The following is a 17,207-nucleotide window of genomic DNA, read 5'->3' on the forward strand; positions in this document are numbered from 1 at the left end:
TACAACCTGCTACAGAATTCCAGACTCTGCAGTGTGCTTTCAGAAAGTAGCAGCCATGAAAAAGTTACAGTGATGAGTAATAGCAGCAGGGACCTTGGCTGGAATTGCAGATAAATGCTCATATGACTCTCAGCTGGGTTTGCCTTGGGAACAGGGCTTTCACACAACTTCTGAGCACAGATTTATTCTCTAGTCCTTGAGACGTAACTCTTCCCCCTCTCAAGAGATGCTGCATCAAAAGCTCCCTGCTAGGCACAGTGTTGATTCAAAGGGTCCAAAGTTACCTTGGCAATCTCTAACCTGAACTCACCCCTCAAGCAGTGATGAAGTCCTTATCTGAGCTGAACTGTAGAAACTGATGTAATTTGCAGAGTTAATGATGAGGTGTCTGCTAACCAAGAGGCAGAGCTGTACAGGCTTGGGTGGTACCTTGGATGGTACCACCTAGAGCCACCGTGGGGAGAGCCAAGTGCCCAGTCTTCACAGCTCTCTCCAAACACAGCATTCCTGACCTCCTCCTTAAGCTCTCTGTAAATGCATTGCTTTTGTTTCATAACAATTCTTTCCTATTAACTGAAGCCTTGTGAATGCTCTGGGGCACAAGGAAGCTCCTTCAGGCCATGGCTACACACAGCAACAGTGGGGAGATACAGTGCAGCCACCTCAGTGCACTGAGAGCTGTTTGAAACCACTGCCTGAAACTTGCGTCTCCATCTCTGGAGCGCTGCAAGCAGAGATGAGACACTGAGCAACAGCTCTGCTTGCAGCTGAGTGCATCCAGTCAGCTGGATGAGGGTCTCTGTAGCCCAGGGTGATCCAGTGGTCAAGGTGGGACTCTTAGAACCAATCCCTTCATGTCCTGCTGCAACCACTCAGCCTGCAGTCAGTGGGAATGCAAGCAACAATCCTGTCCTTTCTCCAGCAATCCCCTCCAGCCTGCTGCAGCTGCAAATTCCCATTCTGGGAGAACCTTGGGGAGGGCACAGGAACAAACTGACCCTTGGGCAACTGTGCCTTCCCAGAAATGAGCCAGTTCCAGCATGCAGTAGACTTGGATCCATTTCCATGCTTCCTTTCCTGCTACACTTTCTACAGCCACAGCTAGACCACAGGTTCCTGTGTGAGGCAGAGGGGTGGTTACACACATGAACCAGAGTGAAGCCTGCTCCATTCCGGTCGGCGGAATCACTGTCTCATTGTGGTTTTTAAGGAGAAAGGATCCACACGCTATTTTTCCCACATGTTAAAAAGGAATCACTGCACAGGGACAAGGCTGCTCTGTGCATAAAAATCTGGCTAGCTGTACCTGAGCAACATGCACTCAGAGGTGGGACCAAAAACAAGGTAGGCAAAAGCACAGTTTAGAAGAGGCAAGAGCTTCAGGGCAGGTATTACTCTGAGGGATTTTGGCCACCGAGCAAATACCTAAGACTCCTCTGAGCTGCCACTGCCACGAGTGCCAGCAGGGGAAGCACAACACAGCTCTGAGCACATACTTACACGTTTGCAGCGCCAAAACTCTGGGCACGGAGTGTATTCAAGGGTCACTTCTTTGCCACCGATCGTAAGAGTTCCCTGTTGAGACAAGGAGGGAAATGACGAACGTGCCCAGCACACGCAGGTTACTCAGAGGCAAAGAAAGGGGTGAAAGCTCTGGTTCCTAAAGCTTTTGCAAGCGAAACAGGGTGAAAGGGGGAGAAAGCCTCCCAGCTCAGTTAGCTGGAGCTTTGCCATGGAAGTGGGAGGGAAACAGCCTGTGCCCTGCTCTAGCATGGGGCTGCAGGGCTGTGTTAGGCAGCTCCAGAGGGACAGGCAGCAGAGGCCTTGCCACATCCCAGGAAGAGCAGAGACAAATAACTAGAGTGGGAAACTGCTTTAACCTGCTTTAGTCCAGGTGCTGGCAAGGGGCAGCTGGACAGACTCCCTCACACCAGCCACCACCAGGCTGGCCTCAAGGCAGCTACTTGAGGAGGAATGCGTGGAAAAATCCTCTCCGGTGAGAGAATTTTCATACTTGGGTTAGTCTTCATGCCAGTCATGGAACCATGGCTTTTCTTCAGAGAAATACACCAGAAATCTGCCACTGGCCCTGCAGCCAGCAGAGCTACTGCTCTGCAGCCAGCCCTTCCTTGCTGAGGCTGGCCTTGAGCACCTGAGCAGCAGCACCTGAGGGGCTCCACTGCCGACAGACACACTGCTTCCAGATCCACACGTGATGCTTTGGAGAGGTGCCAACACACCCACAAGCTCTGCTGAAATGCAGATAAAATGGGTCGTAGGTACAAGTTCCCCAGCTCCTGCCCAGAGCAGCGATGATTCCTGGTGGCTCCCTTCTGCCATGGACAACAGGCCATGCCTGGGCATGCAGGACGCAGGCAGGCCGAGTCACAGATGTACATAGCCATGAAACATCTCCTGTCACTGGAGGCACTGCCAGACCAGGCAGCCTGGATTGCCCAATACCACAATTTGAGATGCTGTATCAATAAAGAGACCCAGACCCAGGTCTCCCAAGTCCCAGGAGAGCAGCTGCCTGATAGCACAGACAGATGTCAGGGACCTGTAAATGGTCCCAGCCTATTTTGGGGGCCTCTGCTGAGTCAGAAGCTTCCCAGGTACTCTGACCCAGTAGCCTCATCACGCAAAAACCCCCAGTGCAAACCATGAACATGAGAAAACAAGTTCCCAGAGTTATTATTCAGAAGTCATGATATATCCATGCATAAACTGCTGTGCAGAACGTGAGGGAGATGCTAGGGAATATGTAAAGTGGGAGTGAAGAGTTCATAGGAGGGAATCACTGAGTGGCAGTACAACAAGCCTTTAACTCCTACGAAAGAACACAGCAGGGTTCCACCACCTCCCCTCTTCACATCCTCCCTTTTATGGACCAAAGCCATCCTTTCCTAACAGGCCTATGCTGAACACTTTGAGGGGTTCCTTTCTGCCACCCAGCTGCTCAAGCACTGCTTTCCAACATGGATTTGCCTTTGCCTGACAGAAAGCCAAGCCATTCCTGGACCTTGCCGAAGGCTGGTGTGTGCACACAGAGCACCCTGCTGCATCTTCAGAGAATCTGCTCAGGGTCTATTCACAGCAGGGATTATTGCCCACTTCACATGTCTACAAGAGGGTTTGCACCTTCTTTAAGGCACGTGGGGAAACACAAGTGAGAAAGGGAAGTGGAAGTCAAGGCTGTCCCACTGCGAATATTGGTCCCTCTAAGACAGATGTGCTCCCTCTCCCAAGCAGGGCACCCATCACATCTCAGCACACACTCAAGAGATGGGCAGTGCCAGGAGCAGGGTAGAAATGCCCACGTGTGCCTCAGGACACACTGATCAGAGGCAGGAGGAGAAGGCAGGGTGCACATCCTCATGAGCCCAGGGAAGTCCTCAGGAACAGCAGCCCCTCAGCAGGCAGCTGCAGCTCTGCCTACGAGCTCAGGAAACAAAAAAACTCGATTAGAGAACACCTCCTCTGGCAGGGCAATCCGTCACAGAGCTTCAGCCTTCTACCAGCCATTGAGGACAAACCTTGCCAGAAAGCCTGAAGATTATTTTTGGTTTTATGGAAAATGGTATTTAAGTGCATGTTGTGCTGGCGGTGCTGGTCCCTTCTGCAAATTCCATTTTCGGAGGCTGCAGAAAGTGTCACTTGCATAATTACTCCCTGATTTCCCTAACACCCTGCTGATTGCCTGCTCACTTTTTCAGCAAGCTCTCTCTTACTGATTTCTTCTCGATAAAGTAATTTTCAAGGTTGCAATCATCATTTAACTCTCCAAAAATGAGTCTTTCACTCAGGACACATATTGTCAGGATTCAGTAGTTTTGAATTCCTCATTCTCCTACTTTATTACTAGATTCCATTGCAAATATTTTCAGAACCTTTATTTCTTATAGTGCTTGTCTCTGCTTACTCTTCTTCACCTAGATCTTCCTTTACTGTGCAAAATTTTTGGGTAATACCCTAAATTTCAGTCCAATTGAGCAGATTTCAGTTGAGCAGATCTTGGTGAAATCACAAAGATTTTCTGAGAATTTCAGGGAACAGTGCTAGGGGGGGAAAAAGGGTAAGCTTAAAGCATGCCACATATAGTGTCTGGCACCATATCTCTTCCACATTCAGGCATTTTATCCTGGACTTTTTCACCAACCTGCACTATGTCTGTTAATTCCTCTGTATTTTTAATACCCTGTACTTTGGAGCAGCTTGGCTTTTTCTAAGTCAGAGTGAAACAGAAATGTCTCTCTGGTCTTCCAAGTCAGGAACCTCCCCCTCATAACTAGCAGTAAACACAGGAGTTGACTCACCAGTGAAGGGTTTAAAAGGCAGCACAGCTTTGCAGTACTAGGACACCAAGCTCTCTGCCATGGAAATGCCCAGATTTCCAAGGGCATGAGCAGATTCTACTGTTTTCTGAACTGCCAAATGCATCAAAACAGAGCATCAGGACTTTACTGTTGGGAGTAATTTGTGCTACTGTTTGATACCTTTCAAGCACAATCATACATGGATATTTTGCTTAGAGGTCGTTGGAGATGCAACATTGGATTCTAATCTAAGTGATACAATTCAGTCCCAGCCATTTCAGCTACTGAAAAATCTGCCCTATGGCCAAGTATGTAAATACTCCTGTCAGCAGAATGATCCATGGAGCAACCCTACCATGTGATGGTCCTAGAGAGCTGTGCCAGCAACCCATAAAGCCTGTTTGCAGAGAGCACACACAGCGCAGCCCCATCTCAAAGCTCTCCACTGAGCAGGGACAAACCCCACAGGAACACGTTGTTTTTACAGAGGGAAAGAAAAAGAAGAAAATCCCTTAGCCATGATATCCACAGGTGATGCAATCCTTCCGACAGCACTTTGGAGACTGTGTCAGCAGGGCATATGGCTTCAGCAACAAAGCTAGTTTTACTAAAGCATTTTCCAAGCTTTTTGTCCCCAGAGAAGTATTAAAGAATACCAGGAAGGTAGGCCTACCTGCAAGAAAAAAGCCAGACCACACTCCTAGGACATGTCACACTCACTCATGAGGCTGGGCTTAGCTCACCTCTAGTTTACCGTGTTTGGAACAGCACTGCTCTGCACAGAGCCCAGCCTGGCTCTGCAGGTATGTGAGCACTGAGCACTCCGATCCCACTTCCTAGGGAACCTATGGAGCTACTGCCAGGGCCAGGAGACAGCCTGCTGCAGGTCAGGCACTGCACAAGCCACCGCTTCAGCTGCTTGTCTGTCAATTAGCATTTACAGTTGGCACGCTAGGATTTTTCATGCTTGTTGACAGCCTTTTAATGATGATGACTGGGGGTTGAGGAGGGGGAGAACTTGCCAAAAAAGTATCTCTTTGCTCTCAAGACTGAGATGACAGAATACAAATCATCAGTGTCAAAGCTTTTGCTAACTGTTTCTCTGAAAAAAAATTAGAGCATCCAAGAGTGACCTAGAAAACTGGAAATGTGGAGGGAGAGCTCTCGGAACACGGCCACTCCCTCAAATCAAACCAGACTTCTGCTTTAACTGAATCTGTCCAAACACTAAAACCTTCAGTAAAATCTCACTTTGGAGCCTCCAAACAATGAGCTGACAGCTCTCCAGGTATTTCACCCCACAGGTCATGCTTTGGCAGCGACCGCAGGGACTCTGAAACCGCACGGAGATGTGGATGCGGCAACCGACATCACCATGGATTCCTGTGGAGGACTGTGCTCCAGCCCTTCCAGGGTGATGGCAGCAGCCATCCATCCAGGATGCCACCATCCCTAGTCACAAGGAACACCATGAGTGCCTGACTTAGTGGAACTGCAATTGTCAGTGTCACCTTTACAGATGACACACCTGGGGCGGCGCGCATCAGTTTTGGAACAGAACCAAGGCTCAGCTACCAAGCACCCAAACCCACAAGAAATAATAAGCCAAACTTTTCTTCTTGGCTACAACCCTGAGGCAGTGCAGGAGGTGCCTCCACCACAAGTGAATCATCTTCAGACCTCCTTTAACAGCTGGCTCATGCACAAACCAAACACCACTTCAGCTAATTATTTCCTTATATTGTTCATGGTCTGATTAAATGGAAAATATCTGTGCCATGAACTGAAAGGTTCAGGTATCCTTCTTACTGAGTAACAACCAAGTTGGAAGACTGATATGGTTCAACATGATAAAAAATTAACTGAAAATACCATTTATAAACAGATAAAAAACTGCATATGAAGATTATGACAAAATAACACTTTTGGGCAGCACAGCAAAGCAGTCACATTAAAATACCAGCATTAACCTCGTTTACATGATGTTAATTCAGCCTTCTTATGCATATTTACTATAATTAGGATGGCTATCCAAAAATCAGTATACATCCATCATTTAAAAGTCATTTAAAATGATTAATGACAAGTGTTTATTGCCTTGGGAATGCTCAGACACTACCCCAGCAAGCAGTCTGGGAATGCAGTGGGTGCCCCTGGTCCCAGCAGCACTTCCCAGAATAAAAAGCTCTTACCACCCTCAGGGTATATTCCAGCCCTGGCCTCCAAATGCACTGGGTGGCACAGCACAGGAGACAAGAGACTGACAGCACAAGCCGGGTTATCTAATTGGAACTACAAATCAGAATGTTTTCAAGTTCTGCTCCTATTTGAGTATGGATTAGAAATGCAGATTTAACAACCCCCAACTGCCACACAATGCAAGTTACGTAATAGCATCCTATTCCACTGGCATGCACCATGCAGAGGCTGGGTGGGAGCTAGCAGGGAGAGCACAGGGCTCTCTCTCTTACAGGACTCACCTCCAAATTAGGCAGACAGGTGGGGTCAAACACCAAAGGTCTCCCTAACTATCCCCAGCTGCTCGTGAAATTGAGGAGGCAGCACCTTCCTGAGACAAAGCAGAGAGCCAACACCTGGGAGGATAAGAGACCAGCTGGATATATTTCAGAACAAGATCATCTCAGCCACAGAAACTGGCTTCTCATCCCCTGTTTTCCATATGCTGAAGTTTTTATCTCCGAACTCATCAGCAGCTGCTGTACAAGGGACTCAACTGTACAGAGCAACAGGCAGTACATCTGCTTACCTCTGACAAAAAGCAGATGAGAAAAGCTGTGAACCCACAAACCACAATCCATCTGTAATTAAACAGTTAGAAAATGGAGCGTGACATGGAGCTGAAGAAACAAGAGCAATCCAGGCTGCTGCAGGGTACTGCAGCAATCTGGCATTTCCTACAGCAAGAGTAACTACAAGCAAATTCCTCATGAGGTGGGATTTCCCCCAAGGCTCTCAGCCTCTTTCTCGAGTTCTCAAACCAGTTACAGCTCAGGGATTTCTTTTTATTGGCCTGATCTAGCAAGTGCATCCAGCACTCTGCTGCTGAGTGGCTGACAGCCAAGGCAAAAGACTCAAGATATACAGGGGAAAAGGATGGTTTGAAAAGTGGTGGATCTCTGAGGAACTGTTATATCACCAAATGGATCCAAACAACGTTGCTGTGTACTATTATTGCAGATTTCCATCAATACTAACACTGAGATAACAACTGACAACATAAACATTGTGTTAGTGGTCACCCAAAGAGCAGGATATTTGGCTCTTGGGCATTAGAGACACTCTGGAGCTGAAGAGCACGTGGCATCACCTTGAAGCATTTAGCAGCAAGGCATTTGTTTCAACAGCGATCCAAGGCTAACCAGCATGGCATGCTCAGGGTTCCTGGTCTTCAAGGTCAGCGGAGGCCTGAGACTGAGAGCCCAAAGCTGTCACCATCCATCCTGAGCTGACAGAACACTGCTTCAGGCACACCACTGATGGGCATGTTAAACAAAACTGGCACTAACACAGAACTGAGGCATTAGGAGGATAACTGAGAGAGTCCTAAAGATTCAGTAGCTAAATGTAACAGATTAGGATGCTATATAAGGATTACTTTATCCCAGATAACTCCCAGTACCTCTTTTTCAAACTCTTTTTTTTTTTTTTTCAAAACCCATTACCCACTAGCACTGGGACCATCCACCGTGCCACAAGCTTCCTTATCTATTTGCTCCCTCCTCAGGCCTCTCTTCCTGCCTGGTTACCCAGGCCATTTGTCCTTTAGCAGAAGGTGCCAGTCTGCATCCTTTAAGTACCTTATTTCCACAGACACCTCCAGTTTTCTTCCTACGATTTCTAAATTCCCTGGATACCAGCCATACTCCTTTTAAGCAAGTCCCAGTATCTTTCTACAGCTCACCTCCCCCCACTGATATTCTTTTCGCAAATACACACAGAAATTGCTTTTCAGACTATGCCAGCTCTCTACATTTTAATGCCTGAATTTTGAACTCCAATTCAGTTCCAAGTTAGGACTCTCAAAGTGTTTATCTTTTAAACACAGCATTTGCTCCGAGAGCACCAAAACGGTGGGCACAGGCAAGCTCCCTATTACAGCTCAAGGAAGAGTAACAGTGATGCGCCACAGCTTGAGAAAACACACAATGTGCTCAGGACCTCACATGCTCAGGGGCCAGCTTTGGGCAGTAGGTGATATTAATAGCTTTTGCATTTCACCCTTTAAGGAGATTGCAACACATCTGAAAGTTTTCTTTGATCCAGTGAAGCCAAGTGGACTTTCACCTGCCACTCAAGGCCCTAATGCATCCCTGCCTGGCTAATGCTGACCTCTAGCTTCCCTCACTCCTCTGAAGAGGGCACCTCTGCAGATCAGCTTATAGGATCACTGGGAAAAAGGTGGAAATTTTAAAATGAAAGCCCTTCCTTTACAGCATGAAGGAGTCAGAAGAAGATTTCTAGAGTCCAGACAGTGAGGATCTGGGGACAACAGCTCAAATAGGGACAAGTTCTGTGCTCTGGTGTTACTGGCTTCCACTCCACAGCTAAAGAGAAGCGTGGATGGTTAAGACCATATAACAGGCTAAGTGGAGGAAGCCATGCCTTTGAGTTTAACAGTTGGACTTGATCTTAAAGGCCTTTTCCAACCTAAATGATTCTAAGTCAAACACTTGCTTCATGCTCAGAAAAGTATCAATCAGGTTGAATCCTCTATTGGAAAAATATATTTAAACTATCAAAACTTAAGAATATTTAAATATTTAGCATATTGAGTATCATGATTCATAGATGGCTCTAGGGAAGGGTCCGCATGGCTCTGCCTCATCAATATTCCTTGTCTTATCACGGGCTACTGCACGGACAATGTTTGAGTAACAGCTGCTTCACAGACTCCCCTCTCTCCCAACACAGGGGCTTCCCTTTCTCTCTCCAAAATGCTGCTCTACTGCCTGGAAATATTTTTTGCTTTTTTTTTTTTTTTTAACATGGCCACCTTTTTCCTCAAAGGTCATCTCATCCCACCTCACTGTTAAACAATATAAAACTTAAGCACATTAGCACAATGCACTAATCCAGTCCAGGACCTTCCTGTGCACCTCCCTCAGGGATACTTTACCATTAGTAACGGCCATAAGGAAGCTGGGAAACAATGAGGAAACACCCAGCACCTTAATCATGGGTTTGAAGCACAAATATCAAAACCCTAAATCCCAGTGCAAAATCACGTTGGAAAAAAAGTTAGGCTGCAAAGCTCTGCCTCAAAGGGATAAACTTATTGCTGGAAAATTCAAGCAATTTAATTAAGCATTTAAAGACCCATGCCCACGAACAAGCACATGTTCTTTCACTGGAGCATGTCCCTATGGGATTACACACCAATTCCAACACCTGCATAGTGAACAGGACTCAGGGTGTTCTGTGCAGCAGCAACTGTTTGCTAAAAACACACCAACTGTAATAGAGAAGGGTATGGTCCAGAGGCTCCTCCAGACACACCTCCAAACTCCCTTCTCCGGCACTCGGAGCCTGCCCTGGCAGCGCCTTCTCTGTAGCCAATGCTCAGGCAAGCTCCCTGCAGGACAGTCTCTCTGCTGAAAGCAAAAGACCCAAAAACCCTGGGAAGAGGAAGCACCTCTGACGAGAAGAGGGTTTTGCCCTTAGAGACATCATTTCTCAAGATCCCTAAATTCCCAGTAAATGACAAAAGTGGGTGTCTGATACTCACTCCCACAGGATAAAAGCCCTGCCCTTTGCCACCAGCAGTGCAACACTTTATCTGTGTCATCCCAATGATGATTCCCAGCACATCACTGTGACCTTGAGGTGGCCTGTCCAAAAGCTATATCCAGATCCTTAATGGTCCCACCTGGACAGAACCAGAAGGCACCTGGCCCACCTTCAGGCTGTCACCTGTACGGATTTCTGTGTCTGAGCAGGTGCTGCCTCCTGAGAGGTCTTCTTAGGAGTTGATTTGGAAAACAGCTGCTTCAAGCTCTTGGGTCAGTATTTGCCAAGAAACCTGGCACAGCATGAGAACAGTTACCCAAGCCCTTTGGAGGGAAATGATTTTTCCCTGCCAGCCTGGCTTGGGTGCAATGTAACACTAGTGGGTGTCACAGCTCCCTGTGGGACCCAGAACCTCCTCTTTGACAAGGCACTGAGGTTTAAAAGGTTCATTCAGGCAACTGCACTGCACAACAGAGGTAAATTCAGATCTTTCCTTCCTGGTCAGTTCCCAGAACTGCTGAAGAAAGGAATTCAGTGCCTTGTCAGGATGCAGAAGTAGACTCTCCAGGCGCCGAGGCTCTGGTGGCTGATCTCAGCTCTTTGGGAGAGTAGAGCCAGAGAGGTGAGTGTGCAGGACAGCAGTTCCTCTGATAACCCTGATACCAAGGAAGGAAAAGAACACAGATCCCTGTTGTGTCAGAAGTGCCTCAGCATGGCTAAATTCCTAAGGGATTGGGAAGGGGAAACAGCATGCACAGGTATCTCTTTAAACTGTCAGATCAGCTGCACAGTAGGGAGTGGCTCAGATATTGTCACTGGAACCCCCTGTGGGACTTTAATACCTCGGGATTTAATACCTGGTGGCTCAGGACAGAGACTGGCCTGTGCAGACCGAGGGCAGCCAGGCACAGGTACTGCCTGCAGCTCCCTGTGTGCTGCTCACCTCTCTGCAGCAAGCACTGGAGCACCAGAGAGGTGATGCTTTCAGCTGCTCCTCTTAGAACCAGATGGATCAATCATTTGCCTGTCATTAGAAGGTGTGTGTGAAACTTTCTGGAATTCACTTCTTACTTTTAGTGATGGGCCCAGTACACACTGGAAGGAAGAAAAAGAGATGAGCTGAGTTAATGGAATGGACAGAGAAGGCAGCAGTGACAGCAGACACGCACTGGTCCCACATGAACCAGGCACAGAACAACAGCTTGTCAGGGGAAAAAAAAAAATCCACACCACCTCAGCACTCCTCTCCAGTGATATCACAGCTTGGGAAGAATCAATCAGGCTTTCAAAAATTTAAGGCTATAAACAGTAAAATACCTTAGTCATCATATCATTAATGTACAGCTTTGGACCATGAGAAAGCTTCTTAGTGAGACTTCTCAACCTGGTATTAAGTGTATGAAAATACAGCTTGGAATTCTTAAGACTTAAAATTACGTTCTCTGTTAACTCTGCTCCTGAGATCCTTGATGGAAAAGTACATCAAATGTTTGCTCGGGCTTTAAATGCCATCCTGGCTCAAATCTGGTTCATGAAGCCCATCTGAATATTGCTAATTTCCTGGTTAGACATGGACTGTACATCACAAAAAAACTAAGATTTCCCCTGTTGTCTATGAAAACAGGAGAAAATTACTTTCATTCTCTTGTTCTAAAGTCAGTTTCAGAGTTTTAAATACTTAAATCTCATGTTTACAGCTTTACAGCTTTGACCCTCATTAAAAATGTAATTCCTTACATGACAGACTTTATTTTAGACCCCTGTCCTTCAGAAGCTGTTTGTTCATTCTGTGGAAGGCATAACTAACTGAACTTATAGGCGGCCTGAAGCCATGGAGATGCAGGAAGACACTTGGATGCAACATCTGGTAGCTGTCAACACATACACATGGTGCAACAGCACCACAAAATAAACCTTCAGGCAGAATGCTCCTTTACATCTGACAGCTTTTGTTCTGCAGAAGCCAGGAAGAACTTTCCACCTCCCTCCTGTGTCTCCTTGCACAAAACAGCTTCAAGATTTTCCCACACAGCCCTCTTCTGGGAGCAACTGTAGCCAGGATTCAGGAAGTTGGTCACACAGTGGTATCGAGGACATGCGAGTGGCTGTCCATTTCACATGTTCCCCAATACGATGGAAGAAGAAATTCCCCCCCTAATGGGAGAGGACTGGGGAAGCTGGTGCCTTTCCTCAGCAGTGCAGAGGGATTTGCCTGCCAGCACTCTCAGTGCTCTTCCACCTCATGTGTTCCCTGGTCCTGCACAGATGCAGAATGACAGCAAAGCTCCTGATCCCGTAGCACACAGTGTTTCTCGTGCTCTCCATAGGTATTAAAGCTTTAATAAGAGCCTAGAAAGTGCCCTGTGGCTTGCAGGGGAACGGGGTGGATAATAACTCTGTGTCCTCCTGTGTTAAATACCTGTTTCCTTGTTGCCTGTGATTGATGGATAATGACACAATAGCCCACTTAGGCGTGCCGCCCCCATTTTCCACTGTAATAATTTCATTTCTAGACAAGAACATTAACAACCCAGTTACAGTCAAATGGAAACAGAAATAAAAGTTGCTGACTGCCAGAGCTTTGATCTTGCATCTTCAAACTTGAATCTGAATTTGATATTTCACTCGTGCGAGTCTCACAACCCGAGCAGAAAACAGCAAAATTCAATGTACTCCTTTTGAATGAACCCCAATTCCAGGTAGCCAAACTTCCGTTATTTAAATTGAAAAGGTTCAATACAAACTCAGCTGGGAAGAAAACAGACTAAAATCCACATCTGAAGGGAATTCCAGCTCTCTCTCACTGTCAAAACCACAGATACACAAAAACCATACATAATTTCTACAGAAGGGTAGGCAGACCATCTCTTTGAAGAGAAGGAAACAGTGCTTCTGCCTTCCTCCTTAACACCAGGGAGTGTGCAGTTTGACATTTTTTTCCACCTTTAGAGTCAACCTTTTACGTTCCTGTTCCAGCAATCCAACACCAACAGTGCATCAAGTAACGGAAAAGCAATCACTGCTAGGATAGCACAAAAGCATGAACGAACAGTTCTGAGGCTGAAGCTCACAACGACGACTCATCAAGTGAAAATTGCAACATTTTGGTGTGCTCCCACTTATCAAAACAGTCCAGATGGAGTCCTAGCATTATAATTTGGCTCATATGCTTGTAAAACATATCTGGTGTTCCCCTCGACATTGCTGAATCGGGCTGAGGACTCCTTGGACTCAGCCCAACAATTTATGTCATCTCGTTCTCAGTGGCGGGTCTTGTGCAAACTATTATGGCAAAACCATGACAGAAAATGGTCTCACTCTGGAAATGAAAAGTTGTGGTTCATTCACTGAGATGTCCTGATTCATGTAAAGTGAACCGGTCCAGACATTTCCCCCTCACTGCCTGCCCATCTCCCTTAAGACACTCCAGTCGTATCATCAGCACCGTCCACTTCTAAGAGTCCAGAGGGAATTTCGGAGAGTGCAGCCACAGTTTGGTTAGTCACCAGCTTACTTAGAGGATGACTTCAAAAGCATCAAAGCAAATTAGTGGCATCAGTCCTACTACTTTCATATAGGAGCTTGATCAAGGGATTTTACATCCTAATCCAAAAATCTCCTTCAGACCATATACACAATCTATCAACTGCAGCACCACACAATCTATCCTACACCTGATTTACCATGTTCCTTTGAAGCACTTTGAGGCTACAAGATACATACCTTCCAAATGGTTACACAGGGATATATTTAGAGTTTCTACAGATCTTCACAGAAAATCAACTAATGATGAATGCAAACCCTATAAAAAACATACAGTCTGTGAGAAAGAGCAGCCAGCAGTAAACCATTGTTCTTTAAGGTGAAACTGCACCTATGTGTAGCATCTATGACTAAGATTTCCCCACTGGCACACAATTATTCCATTAACACATTAGGAGGAGAGGACCTGACAGCTACAGAGACAGGGTGCCATCTGTATCCTGCCCATGCATCCAAAGATTACTTCAAATCTTTCCTAGCTCAAGGCAAGATCTCACCTAGAAATGAATTCAAAGGATGAGTGTTCCAGATGCCTCTCACTCAGGAAAATGCTTTGCGTATTGAAAATGACCAAACCAAAGCTATTTCTTAGGGAATGCTCTGCCAATGAGTCCTCTAGAACACAACTTTAGCCCTATGGAAGGGGTAGAAGCAGACTTATCCATGGTACACACTGCACTTTGCATGCACAAGCAAGAAGTTTTCAAGTACCCCCATTTTTACAACATCAGTGCCGGGTATGACCAAAGGTCCAGCTGTCCCATGGTGGTTCCTCACTTTGAGCCACCAGTGCAGGGAGTATCCAACCTTTTCCTGCCCAGCAGCTGTGAGTGATGCAGCACAAGTACTGATAGATCACATCACATGGCCAATCAGAGAGGACTGGACACCTAACTTGTCACTCACTCACAAATTAAGTTATTTAAACAAATTTCAGGAAATCACAATTATTCCCTCCAGCTCCTGGCATTGTAAACAGAACATCTAACCCAACACAGAACAGTTTGGTTAACAAGACGTTTATAATCTATAGGGAAAAAATGGTTATTTCAGAGTTACATCATCACACAGATTTGTAAATGTCAATGGGCAAAAAATTCCAACAAACTCATCACCAGAACAGAAATGCAGGGGCCAGAGGGAGAGCAGTTTCATTTTAGAGGAGGGTAGGGAGTGATGCTTTATGTGAAACAACCTATTTATACAGCAGCCCAAGCCAACCTCAGCACACAGAATAGATAATTCTGTAATATACAGCAATATTTGAGTCCTGAGATAACCCTGCTGGGCCACACATCCCCAGCAGCAACCAGAGATACTGCAGAAGTTCCACTTAAGCATGTGCTGCATGCTCCAGGCAGCTCACCCAGAAGCTGTCCTCTGGGACAATCCCATTCCAGAGCAGCAGCTCAGCAGCAGCAAACACATACAGTCCCCACCACATGGGTAAGGTGAGGCTGAAGGAAAAAGGAGGACAGGATTTTGGAATACGAGCAGGGAAGTGGAAGGACATGGCAAGCTGGGAATCACACAAGTAGAGCCAGAAGATGCAGCTTCACAACTCTTCTAGTGAAAAGTGAACTTATTTTAAAACACATTGGGTAGCATGATTTGCTTCTTGAGGCAAGGCAGGACAGAGCTGCCAAGAAGGAGGTTGTAGTTTTTTTATCTGGGTAGGGCTGGAGAAAACACATTGATGGGAAGCTACTATTGGCTGAAAGAAAGAGTGTGTGAAGTCTCTGGCAGAAGATCTCTTACAACCTTCTGTGCCAAAGGAAGAGGGACTAAGAGGATTCACACGGCTTGGAGAGCTGAGATGACACAAGATGTTGAGAAGACAGAAGAGAAAAAGGTCCAGAGAAATATTTTCAGTACTTTTTGGCAGTTACGTTTTACAACAAAAGCCACCTTTCTCTGCACATGGAAGGTCTCTGCAGCATGCAGAGATTAAGCCAAACAGGCAGTGCATTTATCACAGCTTCACTGCAGGATACACACATGTACACCCACGCACCCAGCCCTGTCACAGGTCACTGCAGGCAGATGTAACCGCTTCTTCACAGGCAAGTGTCTGCCCAGCTCTAGGAGCTTCCCACTGCAGGCTTCCATACTAATCTCAAAAGCTTACAACTCCAGTTAAATGCCGGTATGATGCAGTGATTAGTGAGACACACAAGGGAATGAAAAAATTATTGACTCAACATGTCAAGCCTCTGTGATGTAAGAACAGGGTGAGCTCGTGACAAGGTCACACACTGAATCAGACACAAAAAAAACCCAAATCAGCTCTGCTGCCTGGAAATCCACTCATCCACTAGCCTGCGGAGAGAACTTTCCATATGTCAGGTGGCTCATAAAAATTCCTCCACAATGTGCATGTTTCCCAAACCATTAGGATGTTTACAGAAGAAACTGCCTAGGTATACAAGCCTTTCCCTCACTCCAAGTGGAAGACTCCAAAAGCTGATTCTAGAAATCCACACAGTCAAAAGCAGGACAGGCCTCATGGGGGTGAGGGAGAGCAGGGGAAAAAAGAGGTGTGCTAATGATACAACCTGAGCAAAATCCAATATGCAACAAGAGAAGCAAAGATAATGTCAGCTATGAATCCAAGAAGGACAGATCAAAAAAAGCTGGCCATCTCCAGCACCCTTAGCCTAACACACAAATGGATTTCAGTGTATTTGTGGACATGCTGCCACCACCCTCAACTGCAGGTTAAAGCTAAAGAGATGGAGTAACATTGTCAAGTGAATAAATGATGGATACCAGACAGCCCATGAAAATGCATTTGAGGCAGGTGTCATCTTCCATTATAGGGAGAATCTGCCAGATTCTAGAAAAAAAAATGCCAGACTCCACAATTAAGCACATTCTACCAAAAGGAAAGCAATTATTTTTGATGCTTGGACACACATTTTCTCTTAAAAATTGTAACACACTCCTTGCATCAGAGGCTTCAATAAATACTCCAAGGCTACAGGTCACAGGAGAAGTTCCATTCTCAGGATAACCACATGCTCCTTCTCTATTTAATTAGGAAGCTACACAGAGTTGTGGCTTGTTACTGCAAATGTTTTCAGGACAGAAAGTCCTAAGCTTTGCTTGCTTGTCACAGCATCTTGTGGATTTTAACACCAACAGCTACAGTGAAAAGCCTGTGAAATCTGATCTGCACCAGAAGCTCTGTTCACACAGAATACAGAAAGGCACTGCAGTGAATGGATACAGGGGAATGGGCTCAGAGCTGGAGAAACACACAGTTGATGTTTCTAGTTGTACAGGAGTGGGACATGCTCAAGTGAGCACCCACAAAATCCAGTAGGAATCCCTCTTACCCTCTCCAGTAAAAAACAAGCAGGGAATGGAGATATTGCTGTGCTCAGCAAGCTGAACAGGGACAGCACTGCAGGGAAACTGCTCTGACATGTGCTGGTCTCAGTGCAGGAAGGCATAAGAGCAGGTCTTGAACAACCACTCCAGCACACGCCTGGAGACCTGCACACTAATTTACAGTGTATGAATTCTTACAAGTTCATGCTATAGCTCTCCTCTTGTCCTCTTTCTTAAGAAACAGGAGGAAAGGATTACAAAGTTGTT

At 46.2% G+C, this 17,207-nt stretch overlaps 1 protein-coding gene across 2 annotated transcripts in view; it reads right to left on the reverse strand.

The window, feature by feature from the left end:
• The window catches only part of RBM6 (RNA binding motif protein 6), a 57,697-nt gene that overhangs the window by 14,747 nt on the left and 25,743 nt on the right, over window positions 1-17,207 (reverse strand). For both annotated transcript variants that reach the window (XM_032120747.1, XM_032120748.1), the window contains one exon: window positions 1,501-1,575. In XM_032120747.1, coding sequence (XP_031976638.1) covers window positions 1,501-1,575 — 75 coding nt within the window. The remainder of the gene's footprint in view (window positions 1-1,500; window positions 1,576-17,207) is intronic.

Source organism: Corvus moneduloides, chromosome 11 (genome assembly GCF_009650955.1).
Source record: "Corvus moneduloides isolate bCorMon1 chromosome 11, bCorMon1.pri, whole genome shotgun sequence".
Classification (NCBI taxonomy): Eukaryota; Metazoa; Chordata; class Aves; order Passeriformes; family Corvidae; genus Corvus; species Corvus moneduloides.